The 22,124-nt window shown below is 45.2% G+C and overlaps 1 protein-coding gene across 5 annotated transcripts; it reads left to right on the top strand.

Moving 5' to 3' along the window:
• The first annotated feature begins 616 nt into the window (after nucleotides 1–616).
• On the top strand, nucleotides 617–21,834 carry LOC120848328 (A disintegrin and metalloproteinase with thrombospondin motifs 18-like). Of its 5 annotated transcripts, none has more exons than XM_040220327.1 (6): nucleotides 617–657; nucleotides 4,443–4,551; nucleotides 7,241–7,422; nucleotides 7,657–7,804; nucleotides 21,529–21,639; nucleotides 21,755–21,834. In XM_040220327.1, the coding sequence occupies exons 3-6, from the start codon at nucleotides 7,337–7,339 to the stop codon at nucleotides 21,785–21,787; spliced, it is 378 nt and encodes a 125-aa protein (XP_040076261.1). In that variant the 5' UTR covers nucleotides 617–657; nucleotides 4,443–4,551; nucleotides 7,241–7,336; the 3' UTR covers nucleotides 21,788–21,834. The 5 variants fall into 5 exon arrangements, 3 of the variants coding, with proteins under 3 accessions (XP_040076261.1, XP_040076262.1, XP_040076260.1); XM_040220328.1 differs by having other exon boundaries at nucleotides 7,232–7,422; XM_040220326.1 differs by having other exon boundaries at nucleotides 632–668; nucleotides 7,246–7,422.
• The last annotated feature ends 290 nt before the right edge of the window (nucleotides 21,835–22,124 follow it).

The raw sequence follows: 22,124 nt of genomic DNA, 5'->3' as shown, positions 1-22,124 counted from the left end.
AGCAAGAGCCAAGTCAAGGCCTGTTCACACTACGGAACGGACGCGCGCGTTTGATCGAAGTGGTGGATTTGCGCTGTTGGACCGCGAATTGATAAGCGCTTCGGGACCGATCCTTTACAATTGCCACTCGATGCTGACGTGACACCCGGCAAAGCAATAGGTTGGACCGGCATTCCCCCCCACGAACTGTTACAGCAATCGACAGTGAGCTGCAGTCGTGTCAGAATAAAAATGGAATACTAATAACAAAGTGTACATTTCGTGTTGCGAAGGTAATCCATACGGCGTTTATTTGAGCTCGATATCACACAAAACTGAGATAGAATTGATAAGAGCCCCTTTTCGACGACAGCGTTCGTCACCGTTGCCTCGGAAATAAGATGACAAGAGGAAGTGATTGACCTCTTAATCTAAAATTGAGGTCAGCGATCAAACTATAATACGGGAAGGGTTCACAAGGGTAGCGCGGGCATATTCTATCCAGCACGCAAGCCGGTCGTGGGCAGACGGTCTTCGCCAAGGACCGTCACAGCATCGCTGCGCCGAGTCGGAGTGCCTGCTAGGCCTATCTGCCGATCGGTCGGAGTCCGTGGAATCGTGGCCGTTGGAGCTTTTGCCGGATGTCTGTGGATCCAGCGTTCTTGTTCGTTCGTCGTGGTCTGTTTCAAGTACTTTTTACTTTTTCTTGCTGCTTGAAGTCGGGACGCGTGAGACGCGCACGTAGAAAAATAAGCGTCCGTTGGTTGTCGCGACCAACTAAGCGACGCTGTCGGCCATGCTGATTTGATCGTAAGAAGTGCGTAAGACAGCTTCGGAGCTGTCGTAGGACTTCGTCGTAACCTGCGCAAAACTTACGAAAATTTCGTTTCGTGAATACGGATTTGTTCTTAAGTTTTGTCTTAGGCACATTTTTGGCGTAAGATCGTTTCGTGAATCTGGCCTCAGTTCCTTTCTGTCTTACCCGACAGTGCACGGGCCGGGTAAGGCGTTTGTTTTATTTTTTGAGGGCCTGGGCGGGGCCCGGTCTCTTATCAGCGGGTTAGGGCCGGGCTTGACCTTTTGACTGTGGGCCCGGGCAGGGCTCGCGTCAGCGCATTGGCGGGCCTGGACCGGGCTAGGTCTGCGGTACGAACCCAACTCAGGCCCCCCAACGAGTGTAAGTAGCAGGTCTGGTTTTAGTGTTGAAATTCAGTGTGGAACATCCAAGCATCGTTATTGTCGTTGTCCAGGCGGCAAAGAAAACACGAGCATAGCTTTACTATATTTACGTAGAACTTCGTTGGGTGGCGAAAGAAATGACACGCGATTATGTACGCAGTCGTAATTTATTTTTAGAGAAATCACGGCACTCTGTAGATTGATGGCTTAATACATGGCAAGCACGATGATAAGTAGGATTTGTCTGGGCTGCATCGCCTGTTGGCACAGATCGTAGTTCTCGCCTGGCCCCCTAAATGCATCATGTCGGCTACTACAATATTTTGCGTCGTGTTTCTTGGGCATCACCAGGGTTTAGAATAAAAATCAAGAGTATTTATAATGTTATTTCAATCATGATATCAATCAGGATTTAGATTGATTTGGCTATGATGATTTAGATCAAACACCTTCTCCCAAAACAATGCTTAAAATATTTCCTATTTAACGTTTCTTTCTATCGGTGTCTGCTTCCCATGGTCATTTATTTTTTATCTATAGCAAAGAATAATCAAGCAGCAAAATTGACATAAGTGAGTCATTAAGGAAAGCACTTCCATGATTCCTTTCTGCTTAAGTCCAGACATGGCCGACGCTACGAGCTGATGTGGCAAAGTCAAGCAGCGTCGAAAGCGCGGGTCATTAAGCCTCTTCTTTTAATGATTGGTTCACCGATGAGAGGAAACATACCGAAATAGGACGTACACCATGATGGTGCACGTTTGAAGCTGTCTGATTGGCCCCATCAGCTCCCAGCGTCGGCTGCGTCTGGTTTTAAGGTGAAACCAAGTACAGCGATAAAACGTCTCTTTTCTAGCTGAAGTATTTAGATCATATAAGTTCATTTAAACAAACAAATTTATTTTAAATCAAACACATGTAATCTAGATAAAAGGAACCTGATTTATTTTAATTTGTTTTTTTAATCATTTATATTTTACACCCTGGGCATCACACAAGTATGATAGGGAGGATTTCTATGCTAAATATTGAGGGGCTGAGCACACCGCTAGAACAACTGGTTGATGCACATTCAAGAAGCAAGTGAGCGTTGTCTACAATACAGTAAGGAAAATTATAATCGGCGTGCAGATTGTTCCTTCTGAACTCCTGAGCGATGGGGGAGAATGCGTCAGTGCAACGCCACCAGCACAACGTGCCTAAAGCAAGATTCATTGTATAACCTTTCGTTCTTGCACTAAAACCTACAGAATTTTATTCCGTAATAAAATATTGGTCAGGAGCTCACTTTTATTTCTTTCCCTTCCTAGTCCCTGCCAATTATGCAGAATACCTGAAAACAATTTTATGTGTGCGGCCCCGGAAGAAATTATGTGTATTTGTAGAAAGCTGCCTCCGAAGAAATTTGATGTGCAAATAATTCATCTGACATTGGTTCATGTCGTTCAGATGGTCTTGGGTATAAAAAAAAATTGAAATCGGCGTTGCACTTTGTTGCTGAGGTGTCTAGGCCAATCCATTCCTCTATATCGTTTTCTGATGTTTTTTTTTATTTATATGAATAATATAACTCTTTGGTGCCACAGTTCGACTAGCCCAGTTAAATTGTTACGTGTGTTGTTCGTATGTCCGTCAGGCAATGACATACAAGGGAGAAAATTGCGTATCAGCGATTCACCTCCAGCGATTGCTTTGAGTGCATATAATTACGTTCTATAATACATTGGTACTGCACCCGGCGAAGTTGAGACAACATGGCATCAAATTTGGGCCTTGGCCGGGCCTGTTCTAAAAGGTGGCGGCCTGGGTCGGGCAGGGTAACTAAGAAAAGCCTATTTGAAAAAACCGGAGACGACGGACGAAGAAGGGGTCTGCACCCTTCTTCTGCCATCGTCTCCGGTTTTTTTTTATCAAATATGTGTAACATCAACTAGCTCGCCAGTTTATTTACTCTTTCTTCTAACATAGAAATTTCTCGGGCTCTGGCCGTGCCTGGGCCGCCCGGTTTCAAACACCTGGGCCGGGCTGGGGTGGGTAAATTTTCGTGACGCCGGGCCCGGGCCGGGCCTCGGTTAAAGACGCGGTCGGCGCAGTGCTCTACTCCCCGCTACCGGGAGGAGTTGAAGAAGCGGCGGAAAGAAGAGAAATACAATTGGAACAGGGTTCGCGCGCACGCAGCCTGCTGCCGTTCTTCCGAGGAGCGGCTCTTCTTTTAAGTTCAGTGTGACGTAACGACATTCCGTTTATTCCTAAAATATGAAAAAAAAAAGTGTTTGCTGCTTTTTCGAGCAAAAGATTGTTGTCTCCGTGATGTGGCCACAACATGGTTGACATTTAGAAAATAAAAGACCCGCTAGATATTCGTTGAAGTATCCCTTTAAAACGTACAACTGAAACCAAATTCTCGAGCGCTGACAAACTTCTTATATTGTGAGCTCCATTCATATTTGCGATCACAACTACCTCTATATCCCTGCCAATAGCGGTCCGCTAAAATGGTAGAATCACTGGGTATTTGACCATGCCATATAGTAAAAAAATTCCACGAAATACCTACCCATGTATGGCGCCAAAGAAACGCCTAACTTAGCACAAGCCTGGCAATCTTAGAGGACAAAGCTGGTTCTGAAATAGTTTTGTTTCAAGGCGCTATTTAGTGCCAGGGTACATTTCTTTGGCGCTTCCATGGAGTTTCTCAAACCTCGCCATAATTGACAGAGTGCCAGGCTTGAGACAGATATGCGACACTATGAAGCAAATAACCAACCGTGAAGCTTAAATCTAGTGCCTGTTTTGCGATTTGGGCCAAAAGTAGGCACATACAATCCAGACAACCAGAAGTGAAGCCAGCTTTGGAACTTTATTGGCGACTTAGACAAAAGAATGCCAGACTGCAGTCAAAGGACCAGCAGAAGAGTCCAAATATTTTACTTTTTTACCCAGATTCCGGCCAAAAACGTTAATGTTTTACTATACACTGTCTTCTGGTATTTTAAGGCCATATATTCCCAGGCAAAGACAAAACAAAATGTCATAAGGAGCTGGTTTATCTGAGAAACTGTCTTTCGAGGGTTTTGTAAATTTGCTGCACACAAGAAAACAACAGAACGTTTCTTTGCGAGTTCTATAATTTAACGCTGTCCACTCTGATCATACCTTGGAATAAAACGACTTGCAATGCAAAACTTACAATTAATAAAATATTAGGAAAAATTCCTAAACATCAAGCAAGTCATCTGATTCAGATAAGTGAAAAAAATATGTGTTTCTCGCATCTCGTTTAGGCATGACTTTTACAGCGGGAGTATGCACTACATATAAGGTGGCCATTCTAGAAGATGCTGGCTTGACCTTTCTGGGAGCAACTATACTTTCTCATTATATCGGGCACCTGTAAGTTTTCAAACCTTTTATATTTTATGATTTTACTGAATAAACATGCCTTCTCAGACGTTCTGTAGATGTTGATTTCTTAGTATGTGTCTGCTAGAGTCAGGCGAATCAGTTCAATGCTTTTTGAGACGGAAATAAATATTGTGGGGCACCATATTAAGCAGCATACTTGCTCAAATGTCAGAACAAATGTCTTTCATTATTGCACTTCTTATCACGGTTCTATTGGCATTCTCAGGAATATGCCTGCTCGTCTAATGACTCTATGTTTAAAAGAAACGGTACCATCAAATGATAGTAAATTTACAAAAAAATGTTGTGTTCATAATACAATGGTTACTTTTTATGATTAAATTAAACACAATCTTTGCGTGAGCTCAGACGACTAGCATTCAATCAGGGGGAAATAGTGGAGTATGCCCCCTGTGTTTAAAAGTGCCTAGTATTTTTTGTTGTATACACAGCCCTGCCATAGGACTTCATAGATTTCCGCTTCATTAATGGTTTTTGTCCATTCTCTTCAAACCTCAACTTACGTTTAAAAAAAAACATTTTTTTGTGAGTGTCGATTAATTGTGGTGTCGGGGCGCTACCAATTAATAGACAGTTCACTATAAAATACTGTTGTTTTTTTAAAGGACACATTAAAAACAATCCCATAGAGCGGCGTGAGACAGCATGGGTGTGAATTGGTAGGGGCGATCGGTTGTGTTTTACTCATGCTGCTTGCGACCACGCAAAATCTGTCTTACTATTTTTTTATGTGGATTCTCCGCTGATCTAACAATAATCGTAGCCGTTGAAGTTTGGAGTAATTTGTTTCCTCTGGTGTCTCCCTTTATATTCGTTCCGCTCCCATTTCCGCTAAGCAAGTATGGAAATGTTTTTGCTGGTAAACTTCAAGATATGTAGCAGCGTTTCATGATTGACTCCAGGAATAACAGTACTTAGCGATTCCCGCATTCATTGCGCGGATCGCAGATAAGCAAGTTATGAGAGCAAGCTCCTACATACGCAGCCAGACTTACGGCAGCCACAAACAGTTATTCGCTACCGTAAAGGCTATTTAATGAATGGTTCTCTTTTTTTAGGAGCGCAGGATATTTAAAAAAAAATCGTTTTGTTTGTTGCCCGGCAAAAGTATTATTTCACAAAAGTAAGAATAATTTTTGGCGAACGAAATTGCTTCTAGTGTTCTTTTTTGATTTTCTAAACTGAAGCTAAATATAAAAAAGAAATATGAGGGTATACCAAATTGACTTATTGTCACGGGTAAAGAAAGTGACGAGAGGGTGTTCGGTGTGGAAACTAAAGAGTTAATGAAGGCGCACTTGCGCCAAAACAAAGGGGTAAAATAACGGGTGTCGTAAGCGGGCGAGGATGTCGTCGAGGAGGCACAGTCCTGCGCTCTTGCAAAACTGGCAAACGACGGGTAGAACATTCTAACCTCGAATCAGCAACACGGTCCTCGAATTTACGAGAACATCACATTACAGAGCCAACAAAAATGTGTACTTGCGGCGAGGAATCCAACTTTGGCTTTTTGCGTGGAGGGCAAGCACGACAACCGTTAGGCCACGAGCGCGCTGCCTGCTTGGTCAGCTGCACGCGCGGCAATATTTACTGGTCGAGTCTTGGAGGCGCTGAAATAATCGTTATAACCAATTTGTATTATTCTTTTATAAAAACGGTGGCATATAACTTTTGTGTCATTTTGTTGTCTTCCAAACGTTTGCGTGGTGTTAGTAAAACGTAGCAAAATGGTTCTTGTAAAATGCACAGGTACCCCGATATACTTGCGTTTAAACGATGATGTCTGGCAGAGATCATCCGTGCCTTATAAGGGGAAAGCTTATACTTCAACGCCCGAACCGGCCGCCAAAACTGGAGAGACAACAGACAGAACACGACAGAAAGAAACAAAAAGGAGTGTGGCGCCCCTAGAAATCTGCGGTTACTTTCCGAAACTCTTCTTTATATCTTCTTTTAGCTTTATCTTCTTGCGAAAGATATCATACTTCTTTGTACCTGAGGCCATTTTCACTTAGTCGTACCTTAGGTTCTTTCCCCGTCCGTCAGCTTCATCCTCATACTCCCACTACAAAAGGGGGTAGCAAATGGTAGTTATTTTGGTTTTTCGCAATATACAAAAGTAAAAGAGCTGGTCATCTTATGACACTTGTTTGGCTTTCCTTCTTCCTGCCGCCCCTCCTATCTCTTTTACCGTAACCTGGCTGTCTTTAATTTTGGTGCCGAAAGCGCAGACTCCCAATAAATAGGAGCTTGTGTCCGCGTTTTAATCTATTTTTATTTCTGATCTTTATTGGTGTCAGATGAAGAATACAGACAATTATATTGTTGACGCGAACACGACTTGGCTTAGCGTACACGATGGTTCTCATATAAAAAATTCCGCATTACCACTGCACTCCATCCATCCATAAGCTGACAGTGCAGTGGAAGCTACGTGCTGGCGGAAAAGTCGTACATTCAGCTTTGGTCACTTGGTCACAGTTCCGCCCACGTTCAGACAGCTGGGTCCGGAGCTGAAAGGAGGGGTGCTGGTTGATGCTGCGAGCGCTTAGCTCCCACCGGACTGTCAGCTTTGGGAACGGAGTACAGATGCTTGTATCTTTCTTCCATGACAAGTGCGTACAACTGAATTGGATATTTAAAACAGTTTTTAAAGCGCAGGCTTGGTTGCCCGGACGACGGCAAGGGTGCGCCATCAAACCTGCCAGGTTCACCAGGCTCAAGCGCATGTTCATTCGACGATGGATATATAATGGGTCGCATTTTGAAGAACCTCAGTGACACGCGAAAGTATAAATTCTCCAACTGCTGCGTATCTATAATCAAGTTTGCCCTTGGGTACGTAAAATGCAACACAAATGAAATATAAGCGTAGTACTCATTCGCTAGGGAGCATAAAATTTAAATTTCCCATTCCCAGTAACATGAGCCATAAATTTCTTTCTGACGCAGACTGATTATACATGACTTAAAATAGCTGTGATTCACGGGACTAATAGGGTTGTATTTCACTGTCACGTTATTGATAAATAAAACTTCTCTTTCATGTTAAAAAAACAACTTTGATGTCAGAATGGACTATTTTAAATGTTTGCATACGGTCACGAACACCAAGTTCATATCAACAAACAAATTGCCTGGTGATGCTATTTCTAAAAACGAAACATGCAGAAATGTATTGAAAGAACTTAAAAAGGAGAATGGATTTCATGAAGATATGGTAAGTTTTTTTTGGTTTTTGAGCACCTTTTTTGTTGATTTTAAGAGTGTTTTTAAGCTTTTATGAAGAGTGCCGATGTATTACGCGCAACAATGTCTACCCAGAACGGCACTTCATAATACAGATGTTCAAATTGTTCCCCTAGCATGCATTTTTTAACGAAATTCAATAAGCACACGGTAAGACACTAATGATCGATTATAGCACTTATCTTTAAGGTTACGTCGTAAACATTGTCTACATATTGTTAGGGAGAAGAAGATGAAGCTGAAAAACGAGGGCCAAGCTGCGCGCGCTCTTCAGCTGATGCACAACGATCTTGTCGCTTGAACTCCTCTATCCAGTTTTCATTAAATCACCCTTTCAACATCCTCAAAAGTGGTGGAGGTCAGTACGTTTCCCAACCTCTCGGCTGATCCCTATTCTGGAGTTACGTAGAGGACGCACCATTAACACCCTGTCCCAAGGAGCGAGTACTTCAAACAGCCTGCCACCCCCCGGTTCCACTCCATCGCCACCGACCGTCAAGAACCGGGAACGGGACCCTCCTATTATCTCTGGCTCTCCTGACACCGATGTCCACGACTGGACGAAAAGTGATGACCGCTCAAGTCACCACAATCGATGGGACGACAGCTTCACGTTGTCTAATGCAGTCTTCTTTTTGAAAGACACTACATCGCAATGGTTTGACAACCATGAGGACGAAATGAGTTCATGGGACGCCTTTACAGCCGCATTGTCAGAGGCGTTTGGAAAACCAGATCGACGCAAACAGCGAGCGAAAGACAAACTGGCTCGCCGATTTCAAGCCATTACCGAGTCTTCCACCAGCTACATTGAGGACGTCCTTCGTCTCTGCTCCAGATTGGATCCCGACGTGACCGAAGAAAATCGTATCCGTCATCTGTTTAAGCGGCTGTCCCAACACCTCTTCGCCGTTGTTGCACCAAAGTCACCCACGACAGTCCAACAACTAATCGGTGAGAGTAAAAAATATGAAGACCTGCAGAGTGCACGGATCTCGAAGGCACCACTCGAACGCCTTCCAGAGGTATCCTTTGCATGTGTTGCCGGTGTCGACTTGACGGCATTGATTCGCATGATCATTCGTGAAGAGCTGCATTGCTTCCTTGATCACCTCGGTCCACCTTCCGACTCGACCGAAACCCACCCTCAGGCGCAGAGCGCCCAGAAAGTCGTCTAGAACGAACTTCATGCTGGTCTTGCATCACTGACGCCATCGACGCCGGCATAAGCTTCACCACCTCCCGTACCGCCGCTCTTCTGTACCATGCCACATGATGCGCAGCACTTCTACCCAGGCTCCCGTTTCAATCAGGCCTCCCCAGCGTCGCGAAGCTACGCACCGCGCCGAAGGAGTGACATTTAGAGAGCGGAAGACCAGCGACCTATCTCTTTTAGTTGTTCTTTACCCGGACACGTCGCGCGCTACTGCCGCCGTCGCGATAACCCTAACGTGTATCGCCGTTTCTCTCAACTTAATCCACGTTACTCCCCTCGGACGACAGCCGTCCCGTTGACCGCCAGACCCCAGCTGCATTTTCACAGCGTGATAATCGCAGAGGCCGATCTCCGTCTCCTTAGCCTCGACGCCAGCGCTTCGTGTCACCAATCAATGTCGCCGCCGACGCAAAAACAACGTCAAACTGAAGCCCGCAGCCTGCGTCGCCACAGGAGGTCAGGCTGCGCCACGAAATTGCATTATAAATAATTCTGGAGATGGCCCAACGACTGTTGCTATTGAAATTGACGGACAAAAATTTATAGCCCGCGTAGACACCGATGCCGCCAAATCCTGTATCTCTGACAGTTTCCGACGCGTTTGCGCAAAGTATTGAGGCCAGCACCTGTACGAATTTTACGTATGGGAAATGGAGATTTATTTCGTCCTCTCGGCTGTTCGACACTCTCAGTGACTCTCGGCTCCATCGCTACGTTGTTGTCTTCACAGTCCTCTCGAACTGCGTGGCTGACGTGATACTGGGATGGGATTTCCTGTGGTGAACGTCGGCTGCATTTAAACACTTCTGACACCGACGAATCAGCGGATTGTGATCCTGTTGTCCTTCGGATTACAGCCGATTTATATATCACTATTGACTGCTGTCGGAGTAACACTGCAGCCTTAGTTCAGCTTCCAAGGAGATTACGGTCTTGTCGAGCCACTGCTTACCACATTTCTGCAAAAGGGCTTGCTTGTGCTATACTTTAGCGTCACCGTAATAGCAAGCCAAAATAATTTATGTGTTACAAACACTTCTGCGCAGCCGCTCATATTACCTTGAGGAGCTGGTCTTGTAACCATCCGGACGTTCGATCATGATAGCCTGGCCATTTTGGCTCAAGACACGTGCCATCTCCATTCGCACCCAATTCCTCAAACCCAGTGCTCCACCAAATATACAACACTGATGACTGAGAGCTGCTTAACAACGAACCAAAGGCAAGCTCTTTCCAGTCTTCTGGAAGCTTATAGCGTCTTATTTGACTTCAACTGCTCAGTACTCCCACAGACATCTTTGGTGTACCATAAAATTGAAACCGGAAATGCAAGTCCCCGTATTGTATTTCCCCTGCGGAACGTAAGTGATTCGAGACCATGTGACTGATATGCTGCAAAACAATGTTATACAGCCGTCACCCAGCCCTTGGTCCTCCCCTGTGGTTCTCGTAAAGTAAAGAAACGCTTCGTGGTGTTTTTGCATGGATTACCGGCGTCTAAACAGGGTAACTAAAAAGGACGTATATCCGCTCCCTCGTATCGATGACATGCTCGACGCACTTCAAGGCTCTTCGTTCTTTTCATCTGTTGACCTCCGTAGCGGTTACTGGCAAATCCCGCTTGCCAACGCGGACAAACCGAAAACTGCGTTTGTGACTCCGGACGGTCTCTTCCAATTTAATATCATGCCTTTTGGCCTGTGCAACGCTCCCGCGACGTTTGAGCGGGTGATGGACAGTGTTCTACGCGGATGATCATGGGACATATGCCTCTGCTCCCTCGACGATGTTATCTTATTCTCCTCAACCTTTGAACATCATCTACATCGGGTCCAGCAAGTTAGGGACTGCTCTCGCTCCGCTAATTTGCAGTTGAACTAAAAAAAGTGTACCTTCGGTGCTCGGGAAATTCGGATTCTGGCTCACCTAGCCAGCTCGTAAGGCATCCGCCCAGACCCCAGCAAAGTCCAAGCTGTCTCGGACTTTCCGATTACCAGAACCACGAGAGACATCCGGTCTTTTCTTGGGCTCTGTACGTACTTCCGGAAGTTGATCCCTCGTTTCTCAGATCTCGCCGAACCGCTAAACGAACTGCTTCAAAATACACTACCTTCAAATGGGGACCTCCCCAGGCGAAGGCATTCCTATTTCTTAAACGTGCACTCATTACCGTCCCAATACTTGACCACTTCGTGCCGGGAGCTGACACGGAAATCCGAACGGATGCCAGGGGGCATGGCGTGGGGGCTGTTCTGGAACAAAATGTAAATAGTCGCCCACGCGTAATTGCATACTCTAGTTGAACCCTAACTAAGTGTGAGATAAATTGCAGTATTACAGAGCGTGAATGTATAGCACTAATACGGGCGATATCGAAATTCTGAATTAAGTACCTGTTGTTTGTTTTTATGTTTTGCACCACTCCCTTCTGTAACGCCCCTGGGCCTTGAAGGTACTGAAAAAAAATATATAAATGAATATCTTTATGGCAGCCACTTTAATATTGTTACAGATGACCACGCCCTATGCTGGCTTGCCAGCCTTAAAAATCCATCTGGCCGCCTTGGATGGTGGTCGCTGAAAATTCAAGACTACGACTTTAGCGTTGTATTCAAGTCAGGAAAGTGTCATCTCGATGCTGATGCGCTGTCCCGATGCCCTCTGCCCACTGACATTTCACATGACGCTCCAAGTGACCACAATTCTTCCATCACTCTGTTAGATACCCTTGAGATCGCAGCTGCTCGAGCGTCCGATCCAACGAGGTAGAGGGGCTTAGAGCGATAAACCGGGGTTCCGGTCTGCACTCGAAAGTGACCCCCACAAGGCGGCTGTCATTGTAGGCACATTTGACCACTCGTCACATGAGCAAACCAAAGACGTGACGTCACAGGAAAGATGACAGCGCCCATGCAGCGGCTGGCCCCATCTGGGCCGGAGTTTGTCGGATGCATTGTTGGTTGTCGTTCGTCTCGGCGAGCTGATCTCAGGCGCGAAGCCGTCATACGAGGCCGGTCGAAAGCGACTTCAGAGTTCAGCGTGGTGTCTGACTTAGGTATTACGTGAAAATACGGAGGAACGGTGTGCATTTCGCTGGTGACCGACGGGGATATCGTTACGGAAGAGGCATTATGCCCCACATTGCTCGGACCTCGGATTGATTCGGATACCACTAGGATAAAATTTAAGGCGACGTTTCTCTGCTCTGTTGACCATCGGAATCTTCGAGGTCTGCAGTGAAGCGCTTGCAATATATTTGGATACACAGTTTAGCTATGTAAATTGCGTGAGTCGTGCTTGGCAGTGTGCAATCGTGGTGCAGCTTCGTTTAAATAACTGAAGGCTCACTTTGGTTGCGGGGCGTACCGGAGAGCTGCAATTAAGCAGGTAGTTCCTGTGCCGTGCTTCACGTGATGTTGTGTGCTCCCTAAATTGTTCTGGCGTAGACGTGCACTTTCACGGAGCACAGGTGTTGCAGTTGGAATTGATTCTGCCGGTCCGTCGCACGTTTCGTCGACACAAACGTTTCATCAACACTCGTTACGCGAATTGCAAGCTGTATGGACATTTCATCGAGCCTGCTACCTACCCAGCTCACCCGTTCACGCCGCTTTGCGGCGACAGTCTGCAGTGACTCATTACCAGAAAAGTGGTCTCACATCCATTTCAGTTCAGTTCGTCCACGGCAGTCAAAACCCCGAATGAGAGGATTTATTCGGACAGAATGCCACAAAAGCAATGCAGCTTCTTTAGTGGTCAGATTCGACTCTGTTCTGTCTGTTTTTTTTATATTGTCACGGATGCTTGTTCCAGGCCTATCTTCTATCAATATTTACAATTCTGGAAAGTTTCAGGCCATGCTCGGCTGTCATCATATGTTCTGGTGGAGCTGCTGGGTGCTTTACCCATAGCCATTCACTCTGTGCACCTTGGCAGCTCCTCAGCCGAGTTGCCCGATAACGGGACACGGGTGGCGGACTATCCTGCGTCTTAAACCGCTGGCGAGCCGTCAACCAAGTGCTGTCCCGAGCCCTGCAGAAAGACCGCAAGACGAGCAAGTACCACAAAGACGAACCTCGACCACGAAGAACCTGAAATCCGAGTCGGTCGCTGCTACCAGCAGGAACCACCGGAATTCGGTCTTTTGCCAGAAAAACCGAAGCTGACTAAGCCAAAAATGACAAACCTGTAGCAGCGAATCGCGTCCACTCCCACCATTGTTTGTATGCCCGTCGCACCTCATTTTCCGACGGCCTTTCACGCATAGTATATGAAGACGTCGATGGCTGGATTGAACAATATGACCGTGTTGCCCGCCACAGTGGGTGGACAGACAACCAGCTCATGCTCGTAGGAGAAACTGTCAGGCACTGGTTTGAGAACCACAAATCCTCCTCAACGTCATGGGAAGTTTGCAAGATCGAGCTGAGGTGCACGTTCATCAGCCAACATTGGCGAGAGAGAGCCGAATTCCTGATTCTGTCCAGGACACGGCCCCAACAAGAGCGTCGCTGCCTTCCTGGAGGATGTTTTGTGCCTGATCGAGCACCCACGCCACCCTGGTTGACAGAAGACGAGAAGCTAAGAATCCCATGCCCCTCATGTGAGGGACAGCACCTTCGGCAGCCTTGTCCGCAACTCCACGACAAGTCAAAGGGTTTATATTAAAGAGGCTTCCAACATTTAATGCACACAGCAGGCCCGAGCCTGTCACTATCAACAACTCCCCAGCGTTTCGTCGTTTACCCTGAGACTGGGGTTTTTTTTTGAAGAGCAGAAGAAACAGAAAAAACAGACAGGTTGCACACTGTTTCTTCTGCTCTTCAAAAAAACCCCCCAGTCTCAGGGTAAACGACGAAATGGTTGACTTCCACCAGCTAGCCTGTACTTTGACTCTTTTCCCCAGCGTCTCGACACTCGAGTCATCCAGCTGCAACTTCGACGCCAGACTCCCGGGCATCCGCAACATCATCGACATTGTTGTCCGGGAGGAGATCAGGAAGCTTATTTCTGCCGTCAGTTGCCCAGCCTTTATTTTGATTGCCGAGACTGTTTTGGAACAAGTTCGACAGGCATTTCAACTGAAGACTTCTTCGAGCAAAGCGGCACCTGACGAACCGAGGGCGACTTAAGCCACAAGGTCACGACGTCCACCACCGGCCACCCGTTAGTGTTGAATGCCAACTTAACGAGACACCTTAACGCCGAAGCATTCCTGACATCAGAAAGAACGAGTGTATGTTCTCGCTGAAAACAAGTACACCGAGGAAAACGGAGGTGCTGCGAATGGTCGACCGAAAACCACTCTGCTACCACTGCATGAGGCCGAACATGTCTACTGGAGGTGCCCGTACCAATGAATTGGCCTGCAAGAGTTTGTGCCGAACGACCTTCGACCACGTCTTGAGGAGTGTTCGCGGGACATTGAGAATTATCTTCGGCGGCCTTTGCCCCTGGTGCTGACATTACCCTGAAGCTTCTGATCCCCATCACCTCGACGGGAGGTAAGCATGACAAAGCAGGTGAGCGGCAATGCAAGGACAGTTGATTTGGTGTCCAAAGACAATGCCTAATAATTTGCTGACACCAATTATCTGTGTCCACGCAACGGAGCAGACAATTTCCAACATTGAGGGAGAATGCCGCTGAGTGTCTTGAAGAAATAGGATGGTTGGTTATTCTCAAAACTGGACACCAAGGATCACCCGACTTCACTTTGTCACACGAGACTTACACAAGTTGCAGTGGTCGCGGGATACATAAGAAATAGTTATTAGAAAGTGGAAGTGAAATGGCTTGGACTTGTTGCCAGCCAACAAGTCAACGGTGCAGCAAAAGGCACAGCCACGTAAGCACTACATGCCAGAGCTTGCTGAATTGACGCAGAGAACTACGAGGAAAATTTGCGGCTTAGAATTCAGCTCTGCAGCTTCAGTGAATCAAATGTCAGTGGCTTCACATGACCTGTGATTACAAGACGGCATCTGTCGGTCAAAGTTGCCACTCCACCAAACTGAACGCCGACGTGCCAGGAACGTCATCCGACAGCAAGGAGCACAGGTACTACGACTGAACGCCTGACACGAGACTGTCGCAGAAAGAACTCGTTATGGAACCATTTTCTAAGAATCAATAATAATGTAATTAAGTGGAAATAAACATATTTGGTACACTAACCAGATAAACATATTTCCGCTCGCCTTTACGCCTTCAGAGTATCTACAAAAAGAATTATGTTGACCGCACGTGCTGGACCTTCTGAGGACACCCGCATCTCTTACCCCTCAATATTAATTGATGGGACATACCAGACTGATTACATTTTGCTTCACTCATTCCACTTCTGCTAAACATGTTTTCGGATGCTAAACATCCGAAAACCAGCTCCAGTGATGTGAAAATGTTGTTTAATAATTTAGTTCCTCTAAGGGCCTCTGTAGGCGTTGCAGAAAGGACACTTAAAGCTACACACATGATAACATCAAAGCACACGGACATTAATAAGCACAAACCGGGCACAGCTACCGAAAATAAATATTACACCCGTAAGAAATAATTATTGCTGCAACTTGTTGAGTGCAAAAACAAACACACCTCTGAGCATATAGTTTAATAGTATGGATGCATTGTTATATAGCAGGACACTTCCTATACGTATGACACAAGAGACCCGGTGCAAAACCCCATCAAGCAATACATCTGTCACCAATTTGTTTCGGCGTGAAGAACACAAATGGGCCCCAGTTTACGTCAAAGGCTAATGCAGCATTCGAGTCCAATAGGTGCTGAGCCAAGTTCACAGTGATACGGTGTTTGTGGCGAATAACATAGAGTACGAAAACCGGACGACACGTTTCATAACATTCTTGTCGAACAAATGTCCAAAGTATGAAGGCCTTGGGCAATTAAAGTAGTCCGTTTCATCACAATTCGGCAAACAGCGAAGGCTACGGTCTCGGTCAGTCAGTAAGTAGGTTGGAAAGAGGCACATGACAACATATCATCGCAGTGCTCATCTGCACAGATTTGTCACACACCTTCCCTCTGCCTCTCCGATTGGGTTGAGGGGGCTGTGGCGGTTGCTCTTTTCCAAGTTATGGTCAAACAAAGTATAGGCGGCCCACATCTAAAAAAAAAAAATCTATTGAAGAGGTTGAAAGGGATGGTGGTCAACATTTTTTCAACTTTTTTAGGAGCTTCCTCGCTAAAAGTTGCTGCGATTATGCAGCTGCCTAGGGCTGAAACAAATTTCCCTGGGCCCTACGTCCGACGCATACATTTCGCGTCAATTCTCAGACATTACAGCGTTCAAAAAAAGCTAAGAGAATGCGAAAAGTTCATGCTAAAAGCACTCAAGGTTCTATCGATCCTCGAACACATCCGGGAATCCGAGCACCGGTACGGCGATACGGCTGATTCTGTCTCATAGGTGTTAATATCCAGATGATCCAGAGCGACCATGCGCATAAAAGGTATAAAGTCTCATTCCTCCATATTTTTACATTATACCTGCGTCAGCGAGCACGAGGAAGCCCGAAGTCGTCGAAAAGTAGCTCCACATCACAGCTACCGCGCACCGAACAAACCCGCATGCGCCAGCTCTGGGCGCTGCCATCTTACCGGTGACGTCACGGCTCTTGGGAGGTCACGTGACGAGTGGTCACATTTGTGTACAACATAGCGGCAACCGGGGGGGGGGGGGGGGGGGGATCCACTTGCGAACTTCCGGTTTATCACTCTAAGCCCCTCTACCTCGTTGGTCCGATCAGAATATCCGGCCACTAATACGATGCTTGATGGGGCTTCCTGGATCTCTCACGCGGCACACTCAACAGCGCGCTAGTCTCTTCACTCTTCGTGATGGTGTCCTCTATAGGCGGAACTACGAGTCACATGGACGACCCTGGCTGCTCGTTGTTCCTCGGACCCTCGAAAACGAACTCATCCAAGCACACCACGATGACCCTACCGCTGGACATCTCGGTTTCGCAAAGACATACTTCCGCGTGCGTTCAGACTACTTCTGGAACGGCATGTATCGCAGCATCAACAAGTACATTCGCACGTGTGACCAATGTCAGCTTTGCAAGAGCCGAACCACACATTCTTCAGGCCCTTTGCATTCCCTAACACCGCCTCATCGACCCTTCCAAACAATCGGAATCGATTTTCTCGCCTGACCGCGCAGCTGTCTGAAGGCATTCCCTTAATGTCTAAATAACATTTAGGAAAATTAAGTGAGCATTGGCGAAAAGCCAAATTCGAAACTCCCAACTCATAAGTAGCGAATCATGCCAAGTATGCAGAAATGAGTCATTCCAGTGGTCAGAAACATATGTCGTGCCCAAAGACCGCAAGGAAATGAAGAGTAGTTAGAGAAACTGTTAGAATAAATACGATAGGCGATTGCAAAAGCCAAGCGTCTTTGCAGCTCAATAACGCTTAAGCTTTCCTTCAAATTTCAGTTTGTTTGTTTGTGTCTTTTTGTAGTTCGTGAAAAAAAATGTTTGTTCAATGAAAGGAGGACGTCTCGAAGTGAATGCCAGTGGCGCATCCATTTCGCGGAGGCCGTCTCGGTTTTCTCTCTAAGTGTCTACGTGCGTGTACTCGCGAGTCGGCGCAAACTGCTTGTGTTCAAAGGGGGGACAAGTGGCAGAGCCGAAGAGTTCTGGGTGTGCAACAGGGATTGGCTGTGAGCTCAGTAAATAAAGTGACCTTCTACGTGCAAAGGGTGGCGACCTAGGGGGTAGAATATATATAAAAGAGAGGTGCAGTGAATACACTTTTAGCTGAGTTTGAGACTTTATCCTTCTGTCACTTTTTTATTGTGTTCTACGGTTTTCTAGTTCTCTCAACCCAGTCTCGGGTAAATAATCAAAATAGTAGATAATTGCATGCCCACTGCCTTGATTGCTGCCGCTGCAGTACTATATGCCTCTTCATAAGGACAGTCCTCAGTATTGAGCTGATATGTTTTTTCCGGTAAATCATTCAGGCACTAAAAATGGGTGATACACAAAAAGACCCAATCTCAAAATCCTCGTCTTAAAACGCCCGTTACACATCCTCCGCGTTATCAACCCCCTCTCCCAAATCCCCAGCTTTCTAAAACCACCTACACACAACCGACCTACTCGATTGCCCTACTTTCTTTGTCCGGCCAGACCAAAACACTGTGGATTTGTGCATTGTTCAGATATTGAAGTCGTAAGATGTGACACATGACTTCAATTTTTACAAGGATTAGAGTTAAGCTAATTGGTTCAACGTAAATTTTAAAAAAAGGCGGAAAAACGGAGTATTGGAAAGAGCCCACAGACACAAAGCCGATTGGCTGCTGGAAGTTTTAATTGTGCCCGAAAAAGAAAATAAATGAGAAAGGGGATGTAGAAAAACAAACCAATCAACCAGATAAAACACCTCCCGCGTGCTGACACGTGCCTAAACAACCTTGCCGCACCTCTCGAACAAATTTAAATCGCTATCGCTAAGGGCACAAACTGGACGTTAACAGAGATATAATTTACACAACTGCAATAAGAAAGTACTCCTCAGTTTGGCATTATCTTATTTAAAATCCTGATTTCTGCGAAAAATGGCGAAGACAGACATCTGTCACAGCGAGCCGTATTTATGCTTAAGAGTGTTAAAGTCGCAAATTCTTTCCAAACCAGGCAGGCTGCGGCACACGAAGGAAACATTTTTGAGAACGCAAAAAGGCTGTTGTAGTCGACGGATTCAATTATTGCTTTCAGAGAAAGAACGAAAATTATAAAACTGCTTGTAGATGTTTCAAATACTAGGTTCTTAGCTGCATAGCCACGGTGAAGAAAAGTTATTGACAAAAACCAAGGTTTGTCCAACGGCAGGCTGAATATTCGTAGGTTCTTGAAGTTGATCCAGGGATTTTGAGGCATTCAAGTAGCGTAGACATTTCCCATACAAAACACTAGACACTTCTTTGTAAATAAACATCCTAAAACTTCGCTTGATTAATGAGCATTAAGCAAACACATAATCACGAATAGCAGAGCTGATTAATGAGTCGCAGCACTGGCATAGCGGGGAATCGAGCATAGGAGCATTGATACTCGGGCGAAGCAAGGCAGGGATTTTGTCGACGGAGTTATTGACACTCGGGAAAAAGGCCCGGGGCATTGGAGATTGTAAAAGTGCCAAGGTGGAATTGTGCAATAACCATTAAAATTTGTCGTTATCACTTTAATACAAGAAGTCTCTGATAGCTCGCCCCTGCTTTTTTCGCTCCCCTGTGAGTAATGGGTTTTACGGAATTCAGGAATTCAGGCAGTGACTTCTGCCCCAAGGGGTGTCTGATGCCTCCGTTGTAGATAAGAAATTTAGCCAGCGCTGTACGACTGATGCATAGGGTCTTTGATGTGCATGCCGCAATGATAGAACACGAACGCACGCCGATTCATTGCTGATTTCCATCGATTTGATCTCATTCGCTGGAGATGTTCTGAGCTCCGGCGCGTTAATACACGCTGCCACCCGGCTACGTAAACGTGAACAGAGAACAGATTTCTGCGTCCCTAAGCCTGCAAACAACCATACTTGTGCTCGGTACTTCAAAAATGTAATGGATTACAATTACGAATTAACGAGCCCCAAATGTAATGGATTACCGTTACAAATGACTTTCGCTGAAAAATAACGGATTACATTTTCTCGTTACGTTACAAATTACTTTCACGTAACTTTTTCCGTACACTTGTCCAGAAAACAATAGATAACAATAGAAATAATTCTGACATTTTTCAAAAATATTTTGCAACAGTACTTTTTATTTCTCATACGCCCGTATTACCGGTAGTCCATGTAAAAATAAAATACGTCACTTGAGAGGAAGATTGTGAATGCAAGGCTGAACTGTAAGCTGAGAAGGTGGCGAAAGCTGCAAACAAAACCGCCATCTCGCTAGCTTACAGCGTCCGGAAATGATCCCTGGAATTGTGCAGCCGAAGCTAGCGGTGGGCCTGTTCAGTAGCAGAATCTACCTCTGCTAGGCGATGCGGAGGTAAGGAACCGATCTACGAAAGCTCCCATTAGATACGGGCCTTTCAAGTGGTGTAAATGTCAAATGCAATTAAACACGAAAAGGTTTCTCAGAAGAAGAATGCGATGGAAGGCGATGGAAAGCAGCTAAGTCTACTTGGCATTGTCTTCTTGGTCTTTGTTTTTCGCATAGTATTTTCACGTCTTTCTAGTGGTTCTGATGAGCGGTCAGACGCAAAATTGATTTTTTGCCTGGCTATTCTTCTTTTCACGATGGTTTCTATTTAAATTTGTTGAACTTGCTCACTCTATGCCTTTGAACTGACTGCTCGTATTGCTCCAGTTTCTTTATTATGTTCATGTTAAAAAAAATTAACGAGTAATTAAAGTAATCCGTTACCAATATTTTGTAACAAAATTAAATTAGAAATTACTGCCGAAAAAAAAAGTCACGTGGAAATTACATATTTACTTCAAAAAGTATTGAATTACAACTAATCCGTCATATCTAACGGAGTTCTTCCCAAGTCTGCAAACAACGAATGTAGTTGCTATATCTGAACTGGTGAATTGAAATTTTACTCCAGTATGTGCAAGTAATATTGCTGGACATCAATGGCACTAACTATGTCATACTCGTATAGCCAATGTTACCCTTCAAAACTTCGGTACAAGGCTCTTCCTCTCAGGCAGACTAACTTCCTGCTGAGCGAGATTTCCCGCGACCAGTTTAAGACTAAAGAAAGTGCTATAGGTAAGTGTAACCTTGGCGACTGCATCGTGTAGAGCAGCAGATAAAAAATTGGGAGCTGAAATAGCACAATTTCGGAAGTCATATAGTATTGATATAGTTAGTAATATAAATCAAAGTACTTGTGGTATGTCGAAAACCATTCATTGGAGTTTTGTGTCTGTCCCACGTCCCTTCTCTTCCCCGGCTCCAGGATTACCATGTCACCATTCTTAATTGTATTATTTTCCTGACACTTCTGTTTAATTCGGAAGATCTTTCATTACTTTCTTTAGGTTGCCTGGCGCCCTACATCGTTTTACTTAGCGTTTTGGGTGGCGTTTTCTAGCACGGGGTAAATTTCAAAATAAACAAGATCACAACGCGACAGCAGGCTACAAAGAGACAGTACATTTACTTACTACCAGAGAACCCAGAAATTCATGAACCCTGGTCGGCGACTGACTTGGTCAGATGAACGCTTTCGCACTGAAACTGGCTTCCGTACTTTTTGTATTTGCGCTGGTCATTCTATAAATTGCAATACTTTGTTCTCCGAGGTCTCAGCGTAGAACAGCTTTGACAACATTTTCGATTTTGTGTGAAAATGAAAACAAAAAAACACAAAATACAGTAAATAGGCACGCCACACAAAATAGCCCCCTAAAAACCAAGTCTTATAGCTCATAAGGTAACAGTATAAAATCAAAGTTCATCCTAGCATTATTTGCAGGACGACCGCCTCGCACAATGCATTCTAAGATGTAGGACGCCTATTGTGAATGGGAGATCTTCGTTAAAAGAAACACCAGCCCCGGATGGCACCAGGTGCGGAACGTCAAAGGTAAAATGTCCCTGCAAATTTAAGGTGCTTTCACCAACACGATATATGACGATACGTCCGCTGAATTTAAAATTAAGACATGATTCTAAAATTGATTGGTCCTATCTTCCTACAGATCTGCAAACATGGAATATGTGTTGCGCCATGAGAAGGTGTGAAGAGGATGCCATCAAAATAAATCACTTACAGTTAAAACTAGATGTTCAACATGCGTTTTTTTTCACAATAGCACCCGTGCTACATAAAGTTTGCTGAGCTACGCATGAGAGCTATAATAATAATAATAATAATAATTTGTTTATTTAAAGTGCCCCAAAGCAACCACGCGGGTCTTCACATTGAAGTACACAAGACAAATAGAAGAAACACAGCACACGCACAGCTTAAAATGTACAAATTAGCATGACTAAAAAATAGGTCGCACATTTCACACAAAATGTAATAGAGTTTCAACTTTCAACTAGAATCGCCAAGTTCTGGCGGAA

The sequence above is a fragment of the Ixodes scapularis genome, unplaced genomic scaffold (genome assembly GCF_016920785.2).
Source record: "Ixodes scapularis isolate PalLabHiFi unplaced genomic scaffold, ASM1692078v2 PGA_scaffold17__5_contigs__length_683569, whole genome shotgun sequence".
In the NCBI taxonomy this organism is placed as follows: Eukaryota; Metazoa; Arthropoda; class Arachnida; order Ixodida; family Ixodidae; genus Ixodes; species Ixodes scapularis.
This window is presented reverse-complemented; position numbering and strand designations above follow the sequence as displayed.

Bases quoted from the DNA above. Each gene is read 5' to 3' on its own strand.
- LOC120848328 (XM_040220326.1), top strand. From the start codon at position 4,445: ATGACTTTTACAGCGGGAGTATGCACTACATATAAGGTGGCCATTCTA. The intron at 7,423-7,656 runs GTACGTAAAATG...CTTTGATGTCAG, and splicing joins ATAATCAAGTTTGCCCTTGG to AATGGACTATTTTAAATGTT. The intron at 7,805-21,528 runs GTAAGTTTTTTT...CATTATTTGCAG, and splicing joins ATGGATTTCATGAAGATATG to GACGACCGCCTCGCACAATG.